General features: G+C 37.7%; 1 protein-coding gene across 2 annotated transcripts in view; it reads left to right on the plus strand.

Annotated features, from left to right (window-relative positions):
* The window catches only part of LOC117408707 (pikachurin-like), a 52,473-nt gene that overhangs the window by 20,638 nt on the left and 15,029 nt on the right, over positions 1 to 16,806 (plus strand). For both annotated transcript variants that reach the window (XM_034013949.3, XM_034013950.3), the window contains exons 8-13: positions 4,249 to 4,364; positions 4,841 to 5,156; positions 11,570 to 11,670; positions 11,980 to 12,080; positions 12,875 to 13,019; positions 14,551 to 14,740. In XM_034013949.3, coding sequence (XP_033869840.3) covers positions 4,249 to 4,364; positions 4,841 to 5,156; positions 11,570 to 11,670; positions 11,980 to 12,080; positions 12,875 to 13,019; positions 14,551 to 14,740 — 969 coding nt within the window. The remainder of the gene's footprint in view (positions 1 to 4,248; positions 4,365 to 4,840; positions 5,157 to 11,569; positions 11,671 to 11,979; positions 12,081 to 12,874; positions 13,020 to 14,550; positions 14,741 to 16,806) is intronic.

Raw genomic sequence — 16,806 nt, forward strand, 5'->3', positions numbered from 1 at the left:
AGAAGGCCGAGGGCTAAAGCAGGGGGAGGGGGTTAGTCTGATCCGACAGGGGATTGAAATGGAGGGAGGGGGGTGGCCAGAGGGTATTCTTAAAGAGCTACATGATTAGTTCCTGTTGGTGCCACTTCCTGACTTGTTGCTTATTCAGCAATTCTGTCAGGTTTTTCCAGTCCACTTACTGCAGACCAGTAACCCGCTGTGGCACCCCAAGAGTTAACCAGTTTAATGGAATTAAGTGTTAAGTCCTGGTAAAGGCCACCCTGTGTCACAGGCTCCCCGCAGCTCAACAATTTGGTTTATGGACAGGATTAAGAGACAACAGAGCAGGCCGACTCTAGCAGAGCATATGAATCAAGGAACTAAAATGGTGTTTCATTAACAGGGTCCCATAGCTGCTGTTTTCATATACACACCAGTGAGGTGGAATATACAGCTATGTGGGACATATTCCCTGAATATGATATTAATTATTATTATTATTATTTATTTCTTAGCAGATGCCCTTATCCGGAGCGACTTACAATTGTTACAAGATATCACATTATTTTTACATACAATTACATTATTTTGTACACATTATTTTTACATACAATTACCCATTTATACAGTTGGGTTTTTACTGGAGCAATCTAGGTAAAGTACCTTGCTCAAGGGTACAACAGCAGTGTCCCCCCACCTGGGATTGAACCCACAACCCTCCGGTCAAGAGTCCAGAGCAATAACCACTACTCCACACTGCTGCCCTACATGAACGTGTATTAGAAATATAACTTGATTAATTAATGAAACTGTGTGTCTTGAGAAACAGGGCAAACTGCTATGTACAGATAATTCACAAGTGCAACCACAATCGTTTTGACGCAACGAAGACATAAACTAGTGATGTCCCAGTGAAAAAGGACATTAAAACATCAAAGGACTGGGAGTTTAAATAGGATATTTATAGTGAAAAGACTATAAATATCTAAGCAAAACTGAACATTTTGCGCTCCACATCGAATGCTAAACAAGGTGCTGTCACTCTGCTAAGCAAAGCTGCAACTCCGGGACTCTGCCTAAAAATGGAACCAAGACGGGGAAGCAAGCTGCAAGCGAGTCAACGACCACAAGCAGCGAGACTGAGGCCCGGCTGAAGGACTGCCGTAAAACTTACGGAGACTGTTATCAGACAAGTCTGGGTCTGCTGTACACCTAAAACCACAGTATCCAAAAGAAACTGTGCCCTGCTACCTGCGTAGATAACAGATTCAGCGAAGAGGACAGAGCAGACGGGCGCTGTTGTGGAGGACTGAAGACATTGTTGCAGCTGTTTGTTGATTCTATCGAGAAATGAAAGCTTTGTTGCCGAGTTTGATCCAATTTGGGATTGAAGACTTTGTTGCTGGGAGGAGAGCCTTTTGTACTGGACACTTCAACAGATTGAGTTTCCAAACCAGCAGACCAAAAGTCTAAGCTTCAAGGAACCGTTGAGTATAATTCCAGTTGCATTTTCCTTTCATGGAACTAAATTAATTAATTGTAACACATTCACATAGAATTGAACTGTTAATTATTTAGTTTGCACACTTTGCGTGTAAAATAACTTTAAGTGAAACTTGATGAAGTAACTATAAGTAATATACCTCATATTGTTGTATGAAGAATTTCTTTAAAAGTAAACTTGCCATATCCTTAATCGCCGTGGGGAGTCTCACACTGTAGCTGCATCAACCCTGGCCTTAAGTTTAACACTAGTGCCTGTTTTCTCTATATGGTGGCCGCTTAAGTCCTGTTCTGAGTCAGGCTTTTTTCCCTTTAAATAGGACAAAATGTCTAAATTATACTTTACACTTACATGCATTTTTCCTGTCCGTGATGCTGATTACTTAAGTTGCTTTGAATAAGAAAAGGGTCGTTGTTGGTGTCCCTTAACATTCGTCAACACTAAACTAACAATACTTACAAGTAAAACTTCTAAGAAACTTATACATACTGCAAGAAAGTGTATTGATGAAGGCACTAGAAAAGTCTGCCTGACTTACAATACTTTAGAATTTTGATTTTAACTTATGGTTTAAAGAAAAATATCAAAGTAAGAATAATATTATACACGTGAATGACTTTCAAAGCATAGATGTTGATGTTTGTGGTGGGCTATTATCCATGCAAAGGATGTACATCCCAGGCAACATTTGTACATTGGCCTATATTGAGAGAGCTGCTAATAGGGGGCTCCCGAGTGGCGCATCCAGTAAAGGCGCTGCCCGGGTAGGGAGGGCTTAGGTTGGCAGGGGAATCCATGGCTCACCGCGCATTAGCGACCCCTGCGGCCGATAGGGTGCCTGTGGCTCTGCAGTGGAGCCGCCAGATCTGTGTTGTCCTCCAACACTATAGGTCTGGTGGCATTGCTGTGGATCTGCAGTGCAAAAAATGACGGCTTGGCAGGAGCATGTTTCGGAGGACGCGTGTTCCAGCCTCCGTTTCCCGAGTCGGCGGGGGGGTTGCGAGGATACAGATAATAACTGGGCATGCTAAATTGGGGTGAAAAACCGGGGTAAAATAATTGGCGACGACTAAATTTAAAAAAAAAAGAGAGCTGCTTATGCAATTGTGATGAAACATGGTACATTCTCTAGCACTAGTAGACGGGTAAACGAGCTGCAGGAAACTGAACAATGCTTAAAGGATAAGTGGGATTGGTATATTTTATTATGTGAGGGTGCCTGAATCAGTGGATATATTTCACCCATAACTTCAAAACACTCAAATTAAAAAGCTGGGTTTGACTGCACACTTGTGAAAATTAAACATACAGCACACTTGCTTTTGTTTGTATTCTCAAATCCCGGTTCACTCACTGACTCACTGTGTGACCCTGAGCAAGGCACTTAATCTCTTTGTGGTCCGTCTTTCGGGTGAGACGCTGTTGTATGAGACTCTGCAGCTGATGCATAGTTCACACACCTTAGTCTCTGAAGTTGCCTTGGATAAAGGTGTCTGCTAAATAATAATAATAATAATAATAATAATAATAATAATAATAATAATAATAATAATAATAATAATAATAATAATAATAATAGTAACGTGCTTCTCTCTGTTGTGCTGTGAAAGGGTTGTCCCTGGTGAGCAGTTTCCACTATGAAGTCACAAAGCATGGGTAGAGATTAGCAGGTACAAACGTGCAGCTTCCTGTGCAAAACCATCCGTCTCCGTCCTTTCTTCATTGCTTCTCACTGCTGGGATTCCACCATCCATTTCAGATCCTACCTTCCAGTCCTAACAAGATACGATTGAATTGGTCTGAATTCATAATGTACGTTATTGATGATGGTGGCAATACTTCATAGTGGACATGTTTATCTCTTATAAAATAAACCTGCTGATGTGATCTTATCTAATTCGGACTCTGTTGGTTGTATATGTGATACTTGGGTTCCAAATGTTAAGCATGGATAATTTGTGGCAGTGAATCTACTGTATGTTGAGCCTTGCAGCTCACCAGTCTCCCATTTCAAATGTGCGTTTTTTTTATTATTCCATCTGTCTCTGCTTATACTGTATATATTAGACAAAGAGACATTTCATGGGTGATGCACATGGTTAGGACATCTGATTAAGACCTGTCTAGATACAGTGAAGTGGTGACACTTGTCTGATATTTTACCAGCAGGCCTTCCTCAGGGCAATGCCCAGTTAATCAGCATTTAAGTCAAATCGGCACTTGTACTTTCTTCAGAATCCAGTTCAGTTTATAACATTCTCTCCCCACTCGCTTTTCTCATTGTGACTCATTTTTCATGTATGTACAGCGCTTTCATTTTAAGCTGTTTTCTTAAAGACTTTTCAGGTCTCCATGAAGGAACCAATATTGACAAATTTGAAAGTTACTCAAATTACCAGTGGCTTCTCAAGAGCCAGATACAACATTTTGACATGGTCTTGACATAGAAGAAGACAGACATCTTGGTTAAAATATGTATTTATGAACGAGGTTTCAATCTGCAGCTACTGTATGAGTGGGTATAGCAGTCTTGTTCTAAGTGAGTATTAAACTGAAAAAAAGTTTAGTGTTTGAAAACAAATATATATATAAAGGCTATATAATGGCTGATAGTGATACAGTGACTAGGCTAAGAAGAGAAGGGGACACACTGTCTCTACCATTACCACTGCAATATAACACTTCATTGTGTTTGTAATAATATTCTGTATAGTCCATTGACAATAAAGAATCCAACAACCATAAATGACAACCTCTTCCCACAGGCACCGTTGAGACAAACAGTGGAAACAATGGGAAACGATACATTGCAAACACTAAGATCAGTGATGAAGATGGCTTTGAGATTGATGATTCTGTCTATGATATTTATATAGAAGAGGTATGTTCTTCCAACATACATTTTAGATGCCTGTTTCATGTTTTTATTTAGAATTACCAGTCAGATGAGCTCTGGATACTAGTCTGAGGAACAGCTTTAGACGTAAACACTGTCTAAACACTGTTTATTGAGAAAATAATATATTTTGGTGAGCTTCTCACTGCTGTAGGCTAATTCTTACACAAGGTTTCATGTCACTACTTTGTTATGCTTACCAATGAGCACAAGATATATTTTTGGTGGGAATTTGAGAACTTGCAAAGTGTTTGGTTATTTTAATTAGCTTGGTACACTAACAGCCTTCTGTGGGCTACCAAGATTTGCAGAGACCACAATTCTCTGTATACATAAAAATAAATCAATTTGTCATTTTCTAGCACCATCTTCCCTTAGATTACCTCAAGTAAGCAAACAGCCAGACTGTTGTCTTTCATTGGTATGAATCTCACATTCACACCCACCTCTTCCTGTTCCAGCTAAAACCATTTCCTGCTATCAAGGGGGGAAACAAGAAATTCCAAGTTCAGTCCAAGGTGATGCCTGTCTCTCAGACAGAAAGGAGGAACTCTGCCAAAACAACGACCACTCCTGAACCCATCACCACCACCACCAGCACCACCACCACCACCACCAGCACCACCACTCAGAGGAGCGGCACCTCGCCACGGCTCTACGAGCTCCCCTGCGATGAGACCGTCTGCCCTCCTGACAGTTTCTGTGTCAACGACTACAACCGGGGAGGCTCCCGATGTCACTGCAACCTGGGAAAGGGTGGAGACTCGTGCTCAGAAGGTAAACAAGAGAGCCACTGAAGGACCAATGTGTTTCCATTAGCCATCGCTATGAATAGCTGCTGAATAAGTTAGTGGGAAGGAAGGCAGGCTGGCAAAAAATGAGATCAGGGAAGAGGTTTGAAAGATAAAAATTAAAAAAAATTAAAAATAAAATCAGTATATAGCCAATAAACACCGGAAAAACAATGGTTACTCAATTCATGCTGACTTCACCCCTTTCCCATTAAAAAAAACACACACACAAAAAAAAAACTACCTTTTGCAGTGCAGCTGGGCAATGTCCCTCCTTCCTGACTTGTATCTATCATTGATTCATTCTGAATACTTTAAACTAGTGGTGGGCAACGATATGAAAATGGTATATCAATATTGTGCTCATATTTTGATATTGATATTGATAATATCGAAGTTTTATAATAACAAAAATATAATAACACAATTGCAATATCAAACATATACACCTATATAGACGTTAACAGATATTTACATATGAAAAGCAATAACTTACTTTAATTTAGTGGTGCTTTGCTTCACAATATCCATGGAGAAAAACAAAGTGGTTTTACTATTCTATCATCAGCCACCTCAAAACCGAAATATTTCTATACTTCACTGTGCCAATCCGGAAGTAATTGAATCTTCAGAGTATAAATGCTGACTCACGACACTCTAAAAGTATTAAGTACAGTGCCATGCTGAATGTTGCATTATTTTGAGATGTGTTTTGATGTTTTAAAAGTACATCTCATTTATAATACCGAAAGTTCACACGAACCGATGACACCGATGGCGCATATCTCAAAATAATGCAAAACGAATGGCCAATGGTGCTTAATGCAGCATGCAAATAGCGTTTGAGACCTAAACGCCAATCAATGAACTAAAATGGTTAAATAATACTTTAGTGTGTGGTGTTTGCTTACAAGACTGACCATGATTGGTATCTATAGGGTTTGTTGTATATTAATATAAAATAAACTTGATTATACTGCGTTTGTATTTTTAGCAGTATTAGCAATAAAAAGTATGTCTCTGCGAGCGTATGTGAATTTTTTTTAAATCCCACGATAACACGATATGGAAAATATGAAAAATATCGCTATTGGTGCCCATCCCTATTTTAAACCCACCTCAGCTACTGAGTGGCAGTAAATTCTACATTTCTATTGGAGACTCTGCTTGCGAGATTTAAAACAAGATTGTTCGCTGAATTTAAAGCTATATTACAGTTAGATAGAGAGAATTTAAAGCAGAATTGCAAATTGTGGTGAAATGTAAAACAAAAAAAAATGCCTAGACACACAAAAACCCCAGAAGAATGTGACCGTGACCATAAGGATTTCATTATGGAAGACAAAGGGAAGAACCTACAACTAAAGTGTGGAAGTACTGTTGAGTTACTATACATAAACAAAATAAAATAAATTCATACAGTATATAAAAAGCGTAAACGCTTTACATAAAACTCAAAAAATAGCTAAAAGTAAGCACCGAAAAATGAAAATAATAAAAACAGAAAAACAGAAGCCCTAACTATGTAGTAATACTAAAATAAACGGGATGCTGCTGAAAGTACAGTATCAGGCATTAAGCTGTACCTCTACCAAATGTATGTCTACTTTGAGAATGCTTTGAAGCAGGGCTGTAAACCCAGGTGTCTACTGTAGGGTCAAAATTCTGGCCTCGCTTATTTTCCCAGCACCTCTTCACAAAGTCTTTCATCTACCACCCCACACATGAAAACTATTCTGTTCTAACAATTCAGACAATATTTTTGTCATTTAACTAGTGTTTTGTAGAAGACTTTTACCAATAATCTGTTTTGAGAATTAGGCTCCCCACTGATTCTGTTTTCTCTGTGGTGTCCATGACAAAGTGGGTTACAATTTCCAAAACAGATGCTCCTGTTACTATTAGTTATTTTCAACCCAATCGTGCAAACTTTGGCATCTGCAATAAACATTTGTGACCATTGCATTAATCAGCAATGCTCATAAAAGAGGAATCAATAGTGTGTTACAAAGGAGGATTCAGTCTTGCAGCCTTTTTATGTACGTGAACCACAATATACTACCACACTCTGGTGATGACCTTCCCTCCAGCACACCAGGTCATGTGCTGAATGATGCATTAATCCGCCCGGAGACAAGCATGTCATTCAGGGTTTCTACCCACAACATTGTTAATTCAATAGAATCGGCAGCCCAATAAGCTTTCTCTCTGTTTGTTTCCCTGTTTTCCATGTCTGTGTACTGTAGTGCATGAAAGGCATTTGTTCCAGGACACTGCATAATGAAAATCACAATCAAGATTACTTTTATCTTTCCCAAATGCATGTCATCGACCAAACTCTATGGTTTACATTTATAGCATTGTGCTCTGCATTTCTTAATGGCTGGGTGTGTCACAATTTACTGCACCTGAACCATGTGCCCTGGATAAAGACCTGATGATTCAAAAATCTGTGTGCTTGAAAATCTTATCCACAGTTCAAAATCATCCATAATTATTAAAAACTAAATCATGCTGCATTTACAGATGCTAAAAAGTAATAAATATAACAATTTCTCTGCGTCTTTTCTCAAAATATATTACGTTTATTTTAGTATTGCTATAGATCAGAAAGAGAAAGGTTTGCTGAAGCAAGTAAAAAGTTCAGTGAAACCTGAATTTAACAGCCACCACAGGAATTGAACTTCCATGGCTGCTTATGCTTATTTAAATTGCCTTTGTCATTTTATTTGGACTGAAAAAAATAAATTAACCCTATGTTAGAATAAAGGGTGGAAGCAAGCTACTAGCAGTACAGAACCAAACTTCATGGGAAGTCTATGGAATTGCCATAGCTGTCCTAGTTTCTGGTCAGCTCTAAACATCACATTCAAATGTTTCATTTTAATATCTGTGGACAGACTATGAGATATTTAAGAAGTACAAAAGTTTGGTTATATTTTCACAAAAAATTATCCCAATGACAAGAAACATTTTACATGTATAAAATCAACATAGTTAGGAACTGTAGAAATAATCATGGCTTAGGGTTCTAAAAGTCTGCAGATAAGCTAACAATTATTAAAGGTAAGGGGAATCCACTTTCACAGTACGTACAGAGAGGACCCTTTTTGTATATAACTTGTCCCCTTTTGTAGATATCACATCTTTATATGGGTGTTTGTTTATACTAACTTCGCTGTGTATAAATTGTTATTAACAGTAACTGGTTTCTGTGACTTGATGGGGCTTACAAGTACGGAAGCACATTAGCGACACAAATAAAAATAAAATATTGCGTTATTACAAGGTAATATTACACTATTTCGCAATAATTATTACGCTATTTTGCCATAATTATTGCATTATTTCACAATAATTATTGCGTTATTATTATTATTATTATTATTATTATTATTATTATTATTATTATTATTTATTTCTTAGCAGACGCCCTTATCCAGGGCGACTTACAATTGTAAGCAAATACATTTCAAATGTTACAATACAAGTAATACAATAAGAGCAAGAAATACAATAACTTTTGTTCAAGCAAAGTACAAGTGTGACAAAACACAATTCAACAATACAGCAGATAATAGTGATAGTTACATCAGGATATGATTAAATAGTGATAGTTACATCAGGATATGATTAAATACAAAATACTACAGGTTAAACACTTGGCAGATTACAGTATTCTGATACAGGATTAAATGCAGTAAAATAGGGGGCAGATAAGAGCAAAATAAAGCACATTTAAATGAAGGGTGATAGTGTCCCAGGATACAAACAGAGGAGTTCTACAGGTGCTGTTTGAAGAGGTGAGTCTTAAGGAGGCGCCGGAATGTGGTCAGGGACTGGGCAGTCCTGACATCTGTAGGAAGGCATTATTACGAGATCATTTTCATTAGCAATAAAGATGTCACATTGTAGCAGAAATTAAGTGCAGCTGGACAGTGAGAAGCTGTGAAGTATCTCTATTACAGATGGTGTCAGTTTGTGCAAGTTAAAATGCCTGGTTTTGTTGAAAAATATACACATTCAGAGTTTTCTACAATGTATATTACAGTTTTTGAATAAACTTCCCTAATACATAATATTTAATACACATTTTGGAGATGGGGTGGAGATGGAGTGTCTTATACAATAAATACTTTGTACTAGTTTATCAATAAATACAACCATACAACCCAGTTTAAAGCAAAATGAAGAGACAGAATGGAAATAGTGACATGGATGGTATGAATTACCAAAACAGTCTAATGCAGGGGTCTCCAACCCTGGTCCTGGAGAGCTACTGTGGCTGCTGGTTTTCATTTCAACCAATCTCTCTGTTACTTAATTGAACCAATTATTGGCTTAATTAGTCAAGATTAACAGGCGTTCCAGATCTTTAGCCACTGATAATGTAAAAACACCTATAAAACCTGCTGGATAGGGGCTCTCCAGGACCAGGTTTGGAGACCCCTGGTCTAATGTATGCAAAATAATGCAATCATTATTGCGAATTAACGCAATATTATCTCGTAATAAAGCAATAAATATTATTTTCTTTGTGACGCTAATCAGCTTCTGTATACAAGATCCACCAGCTTAAAAAAAATGTTGCTAATGCCTTTTTAAAATGTGCAGGGCTATATCTTCAAAGTTTGTAAAGGGCCGTTTGTAACTGGTTTTATTACTGCCAGTGGAAGCACCTGCATTAACAATAAAAATTCCTGTCAAGGTCTGGGTCTTGTAGTTCCTTAGCAACTGTTAAAGAGGTTTTATCATTTTTGTGATTTAGACCTTTATCCATTTTTAATCATTTAGATGTTATTTCATCATAAAAAGTTCAAACACTGGTTTTATAATGAAAGAGCTGATTATTTAGCCATGTGTATTGTGGTGGAGTGTCCCGCCCTTTTATTTATTTTATATTATGATTTATGTTTATACTACGGTGAAGCACCGCGTATGTGTTATTTTTTTATATTTATATTTTAAAAACCTTGTGAGGATGCGTGACTGATCAGCTACTGATTATTTAACTAGCTGACAGTCACACATCCTTACTAAACTCGTGCAGACTGTGGCCGAGGGGTAATAAGATAATTAACAGCTAATTAAGCCCTCGGCCAGAATATAAAAGCCTGCGGGCTGTCCGTGCTGAAAGAAGAGAGTGTTCAGGGAGTAATGAACGGGAGTTAAGGAGAGGAGAAATAAAGAGGTAAAGAGAAAAACTAAAACAACTGCTATTGTGCTGGAACCGCCAGTACAATATTTGTTAGTAGAATTATTGGTTTGTTTTGTTTGGCCAATGTGCCCTTTTGTTTCTGTCTTGTTTTGTTTAAATCTTTTGTTTTTTATTTAATAAACACGCTGAGCGCCGTAGCGCTGCAGTTTCACCACCGCCATTCAGTGTTTTGGTTTCTGTTCCTGGTCCGTGACGTCACCACCCACACGCCAACAGCTTGGTCACAGTATTTAGACCCTTTGTCTCTTTTTTAAATTGAAAACATTTTTATTTGGGTCCATTCCAGTGCATCTTGAGAATTGAGAATAGGGTGCCAACAGGGTTTTACTTCCTTCATGTATCACCCTGTGAATTCACTTCAATTGTAGAAATGAAAAGGCTCTACACTGCGATGCCCTTTGTAGAAAGAGTCCCTCAAAAAAGAACCAAGCTTGAATACAGAATCTATTGGTTGTAAGGACAACAACTCACTGCAGGATATTTGAAAATGTGTGACTGTGTGACAGCTAAACCAGTTTATTCCTTTAAGGTATACTGTATGTTTATAAGTATTTGGTGGCTACCGCTAATCAAGTTATTATTATTATTATTATTTATTTCTTAGCAGACGCCCTTATCCAGGGCGACTTACAATTGTTACAACATATCACATTATACATTATTTCACATTTTACAGATATCACATTATTTTTACATACAATTACCCATTTATACAGTTGGGTTATTACTGGAGCAATCTAGGTAAAGTACCTTGCTCAAGGGTACAACAGCAGTGTCCCCCACTGGGGATTGAACCCACAGCCCTCCGGTCAAGAGTCCAGAGCCCTAACCACTACTCCACACTGCTGCTGAGAGTGTATTTCTCATGCACTCTTTGCTTTGCTTTGTCATACAGAGTGCAAGAGAAAGCACATTCTCAACTTGATTAGAGGCAGCCACCGAACACTTACAAACATATTATAAGTCATTATAATCTAAACAAACATACAAAACCTGATATTAATGCACTTAATCTGTTTATATAGAACCTGTTGTGGTTTAAAAGTCTAGAATGTTCTGTCCTTGACATCCTGAGTACAAATCTACACTCTCAGCAAAGTCTAAGTGTAGTTGCTGCTAAGGCTAATAATGCGAAAAGGTCTGAGGTTAAAAACTGTAATAAAATATGTCTTGTCTTTTAGATATTCCAATCCAGTACCCAAACTTTTATGGCTACTCCCACATGACTTTTGAACCACTGAAATATTCCTATCAGACATTTCAAATTACCATTGAATTCAAGGTGAGTGCCTACTTTTTCACACAAACAAAACTATTGGTTTCACTGTGCAGAACTTAAGACTGTGTCTAAATGTATGTCTTTTTCATTATCAGACCCACAGTTTGTATCCTGTTCATACTACCAAAGCAATGAGCGCTCATCATGTTTTAAAAATGTGATGGTGATTGATGCTATCAGTCTCTAAAGCAGGGATAGGCAACTGGTCATGAGAGGGCCATTCCCTTACAAGTTTAAATGGGCTGAAAGTGCCATTGTGAGCCATACAGTTAAACTGGGCTGTCTGACTGACATCTGTACTGATGTCTACAGGCTGATTCTGAGGATGGCTTGCTGCTGTACTGTGGGGAAAATGACCATGGCCGCGGGGACTTCATTTCACTGGCTATCATCCGCCGCAGGCTGCAGTTCAGGTAAGAGAACAACAAAGGATTTCAAATACAGAATTGCACAGTTTACAGCTTAATAATCTATGGCAAGTGTTCAACTGTAAATTAGCAGCAGATGTACTGTGAAGTGCTTTGCGCCCAAGTGTTAAACATGCATAACATCAGAGGTTACACATTTGATTACCATATACTGCATTAAAAATCTGGCTCAATCTATGCAGCTGCAAGGAAATAGAAAACAGTGAAACTCTACACTAGATTTTGTTTACAGATTTTGTATGTGTTTTTCACTTATGTTCACCCAGCAAATATTATACCATCCTTAGAAGTTTGAAACCAGTTCTAAAATGTTGAACTTTTGTTAAGCATAAACTTTAAAAAACATACTGTATATAATGTATCCCTACATCCCTACAGAACAGAAATAAAACAACAGGAAAAATGAGGATTGTAGATATCTTTTATTTTGTTTATTCATTGTTGTGTCAACTTCTCAAGATTGGAAATTTGAAGATCTTTATTAATTTTTGCCTGGCAAAATACTTCTTTCCATTTGATAGAATGATGTGAACATCTTTGCTTAAGTCATGTGTGTAGAAAAACAATAATTGTATGACATTATTGAGCAGTTACCATGCTGTTAACATTATACTTTTTATACTCGTAAAGCTGTGTTACTCCAGATATCTGCAATTGTATTGTTATGGTCATTAATAGTACCAATTACGTAGGCAATAATAACTTACAGATCTTGCACTCGGACTGGTGATGGCCCTGGATGTAGCTGGTGGTATGGACACTATGTTCTGTTCTCCTAGGTTTAACTGTGGATCTGGCCCAGCTGTCATTATAAGTGAAAGCAGAATCAAGCTGGGTAGCTGGCACAGCGCCACCATTTATAGAGACGGACTGAATGGGTGGCTCCGCCTGGACAACGACACCCCTGTGACCGGAAAGTCTCAGGTAAGCCGAGTTTCTCTGTGCTCTGTTATATAGCTAGAAGAGCAGCAGACTCTTAAAGGTATACACTCAGCCAACATTTCAGTTCAGTAGCTTCAGCCACCTTTCCGATATACACGTGCCGTTTAATTAGTTATTTCTTTGAGACATCTCTTCAGATACACCACACAGAGACACCCTTCGCCCTTTTTTCTTTGTTTTTAACAGGGCAGCAACGGAAAACAAACAAAAATGAGATGCAGTCAGATGTATATTGGAGGGCTCCCTATTAGTGGTTTCCCACAAACTGCTTGTTTCTACTCACACATTAGGCAAGTGCATGAAAGGAGTGAGATGACTAAAGCTTCAAAATCCATTTTGTTATCTCTTGTTACAGTTTGCAGGATGAGGCCCAATTTTCACTGTGCTGTAATGATAGGCATGGCTTATTTAATTTAGTAAGATAAACAAATCATACTATAATCACAGTTCCTGTTTTTCTTTTACTGCAAAATACTGTTCATATTATCTTAAATAAAGGAGCATTTAAAAACAAGCTTCAATCAGCTCAGGAGTTATTTAAAGTATTTTTTTTTATACATAAACCACAGTTTGATATGCAGGACACTGTTCCAGACCTGTATTAATGAAGTTAACAATAGTCTAGAACCGTTTCATGAATATTCCATTTTATTTATCCATAAAAACAGATGGATAAATAAATGTTGCAAATGCTAATAGGAAGTAAAGAACTGACTTTTAAATCCTTAGTTATCACTCCTTAAAGAAGTGATTGCTTCCACCGTTTATCATGTTTTATAATGACTTCCAGCTTCACTCATCATTCAAAGGTTCTCCCACCCTTGGAGGTATCAACAGCTGGGCAGCACTGGCAACGTTTTGGCCTGATTGGTCACCAGCCAATGAAGAGAAATGTTTTTTGAATAAATAAGACAGAGTTGAACTAATCATACTGGTCTGCCTGGGTGCTATTCTCTCATAGGGTGAGCTTGAACCAGAGTGATCACTGCTGTTTAGATATATAGGCTCATTCTTCAATAGATGCTACACTCTATTATAAATAGTATGTAACTTATGGGCACAAAATATACATTACCAGCCCAAACCCAATTTGATACATATTATTATGTCATAATATATTATTATGTATTTAAAAAAATAAAAATAAAAAATCATTAAGGATTAAGAGACATGTCATTGATAGAAACAAAGGTGTCCCATTTCTCCCACTCCATGTTAATTTGTGAGGTTTATGTTGGCAATACTTTTTTTCCTTTAATTATCGTTTTCTCTCTTTGCTAGGAAGTAATTTCCCAGACCAAAAAAAAAAATACGACACAACTCGTAGAATATGTTGCTGCTTAAGCTTGCTGTCTTTTACATGGTGTCCGAACTTTTAAACTTGTCTTAATTGGGTTTTATTTCTAACTTTGTGATGAAGTGAAGAGCGATTTTCATGCAAGATGTCTCAAATCGTGTACGCATCTTAAATCATTGTTGTTAATGAACTAATATTGGGCAATGCTTTCCTCAGGGCCAGTATAGCAAAATCACATTCAGGACTCCATTCTACGTGGGCGGGGCCCCCGGTGCGTACTGGCTGGCAAAGGCTGCTGGGGTGAACCATGGGTTCCAGGGCTGTGTGCAGACGCTGAACATCAACAGGAAAGCCATTGACATGAGGCCATGGCCGGTTGGAAGAGCGCTGAGTGGAGCTGATGTGGGTATGGGACCTTTATTGATATCTACAGGCTCTGTAATGAGGAGGCAAGCAGTGTGATCTTGTAGAAAACATGACTGAGAGCCAGGATATCCTTGGTCTGAATCCCAGCTTGGCAGCTGACTGACTCATTGCATGACCTTGGACAAGTCTTCCTTTTGTAAAAAAAACTTTTCACTCCTAAGCTTGAACCAAAACAACTAAGCAATATTACAATTCAAAGTCTCTGTTTAAAAAAGTCACTGAAGCAAATACAGTGACTGTGCTTTTGATGTTTTAGTCTCCCACCCAGATATTGAAATGGCTGGAAGTAGAATCTCACGCTCAGGAAATGGGGCGCTGTATATCAGTAGCTCCGCTGTTTAAAACCAATAGAAATAAACAAAGTTTATAGTATTCCAAAGTAGGAGCTCTTCATATACTGTCCTTCGTAATCGTGAAGTGGTACATTAATTTATTGAAGAAAAAAAGGCAATTTCAGAGTGAAATGATTTAAACCTTGCGAGCAAAAACACAAAGGAACAGTTGGGTTATTGTTAGAAATCTTGTATTCCTCATAAATTTGATAAAGCATGATAAAGGAGAGAAAATGTAGTAAAACATGAAGCATCTTGGTGAGCATTGTGAAGTAGAGCAGTATAATAAGTTTCCATATACTGTGTAAATGCATATAAAGTAGCAGTGGAGCTGTATATACAGTACACACTCAATTATCCAAACTCTTATACTTATGTATACAGCAACATACAATTTGTTTTTGGATCAGGTTTTGCATTATCAAAAGGCAGCTGTAAACAAATGTAAACACACTAGGTATTGCTATTGACAGAGTAAAATACTAAACACTTAAAGAACACAAATCATTTTAAAAGGCTATCTCGCGCTCTGCAGTCTTTCAATATGATGCCACTGTAACTATACTTTAGTGTAGCCTCCTGCTGCATTACATGAATCACGTTTGACTTTAGTAATCTGGGACAGGAGTATAATGGAGCAGTCAAGTCGATTAACAGTTTATTGTAATTATGCGGATACCTGACAGTTCTGGTTAGCATCGCCATGGCTGTGAAGCTGCACCCCGGGCCCTTCCATCTGGATTTAAATATCTGGCTTATTTAAAGGTTAAAATGTGATCCAGTACTATTGATTTGTAAAGTCAAAATGGAACAGGACAGGATGACAGTGGAGCTGATTGCACTCTTACTGTATATCAGTGATTCACAGTGCAGCCTAAAGTAGCTTCCTGGAATAGCTTACAGTATTTGGTGTTTCTCTCTGAGGAGATTTGGGGATAACACTTTTTGCTCCAGTGTAAAGCGGAGTTATTTCTTTCTAAAACACAAGAAATAAAATAAAAAAAGTGAAACCCTTTGTTTATAGCCCCCTTTACTGCCTTCGCAATCACCGCCTATCAGGATCTTCTTAGTCTTCTTTCAAATGCTGACGTCCACATCTTGCCACACAATGGCTTTTAAACATACTTTTAAAAGCTACTGCCTGGAATAGGTAGATAACATGGAAAGTAATGTGAACAGAAAAAAAAAACATATTCAGATATTAAACATTTAAGAAAGGAAGATGTAGATTACATTAAAATATCCCTTTGTAAAGCATTATATTAACAAAGTCTTCAGTCAGCTCAGTAGCAGTGCTCAAATACACACTTTAGTAATACTGTACACCCTCGCTATAACAAACCTGTTGGGGTCCAAGCCTTTTGTTCATTATTCGAGGTGTTCATTATAGTGAAAGGACAATCAAAATGAAGGATAAACTGTTGGAGTAAGTTAATGAGAAAATTGTGAAAAAAAGTAGAATTACATGTACCTGTTTGTTTCATGTGTGCAATATTCTGCTTTTGCTTTATCCAATTTGTTAAAGAATTAAAACGCAGTACAAAAAGCAAGAATCCTGAATTGAAGCTGAACGTTTATTCAAAATCAATCTGACATGAATCATTTCAAAGTGCACCACCTCTTAATCCAACAAGCAAGAATCCCAAACTGAGTTTTTATTCCAAATCAATCTCAACATCAAACACTCCCCCTGTCACTGATCTTTAGTCCCGGC

Source organism: Acipenser ruthenus, chromosome 2 (assembly GCF_902713425.1).
Source record: "Acipenser ruthenus chromosome 2, fAciRut3.2 maternal haplotype, whole genome shotgun sequence".
Taxonomy (NCBI): Eukaryota; Metazoa; Chordata; class Actinopteri; order Acipenseriformes; family Acipenseridae; genus Acipenser; species Acipenser ruthenus.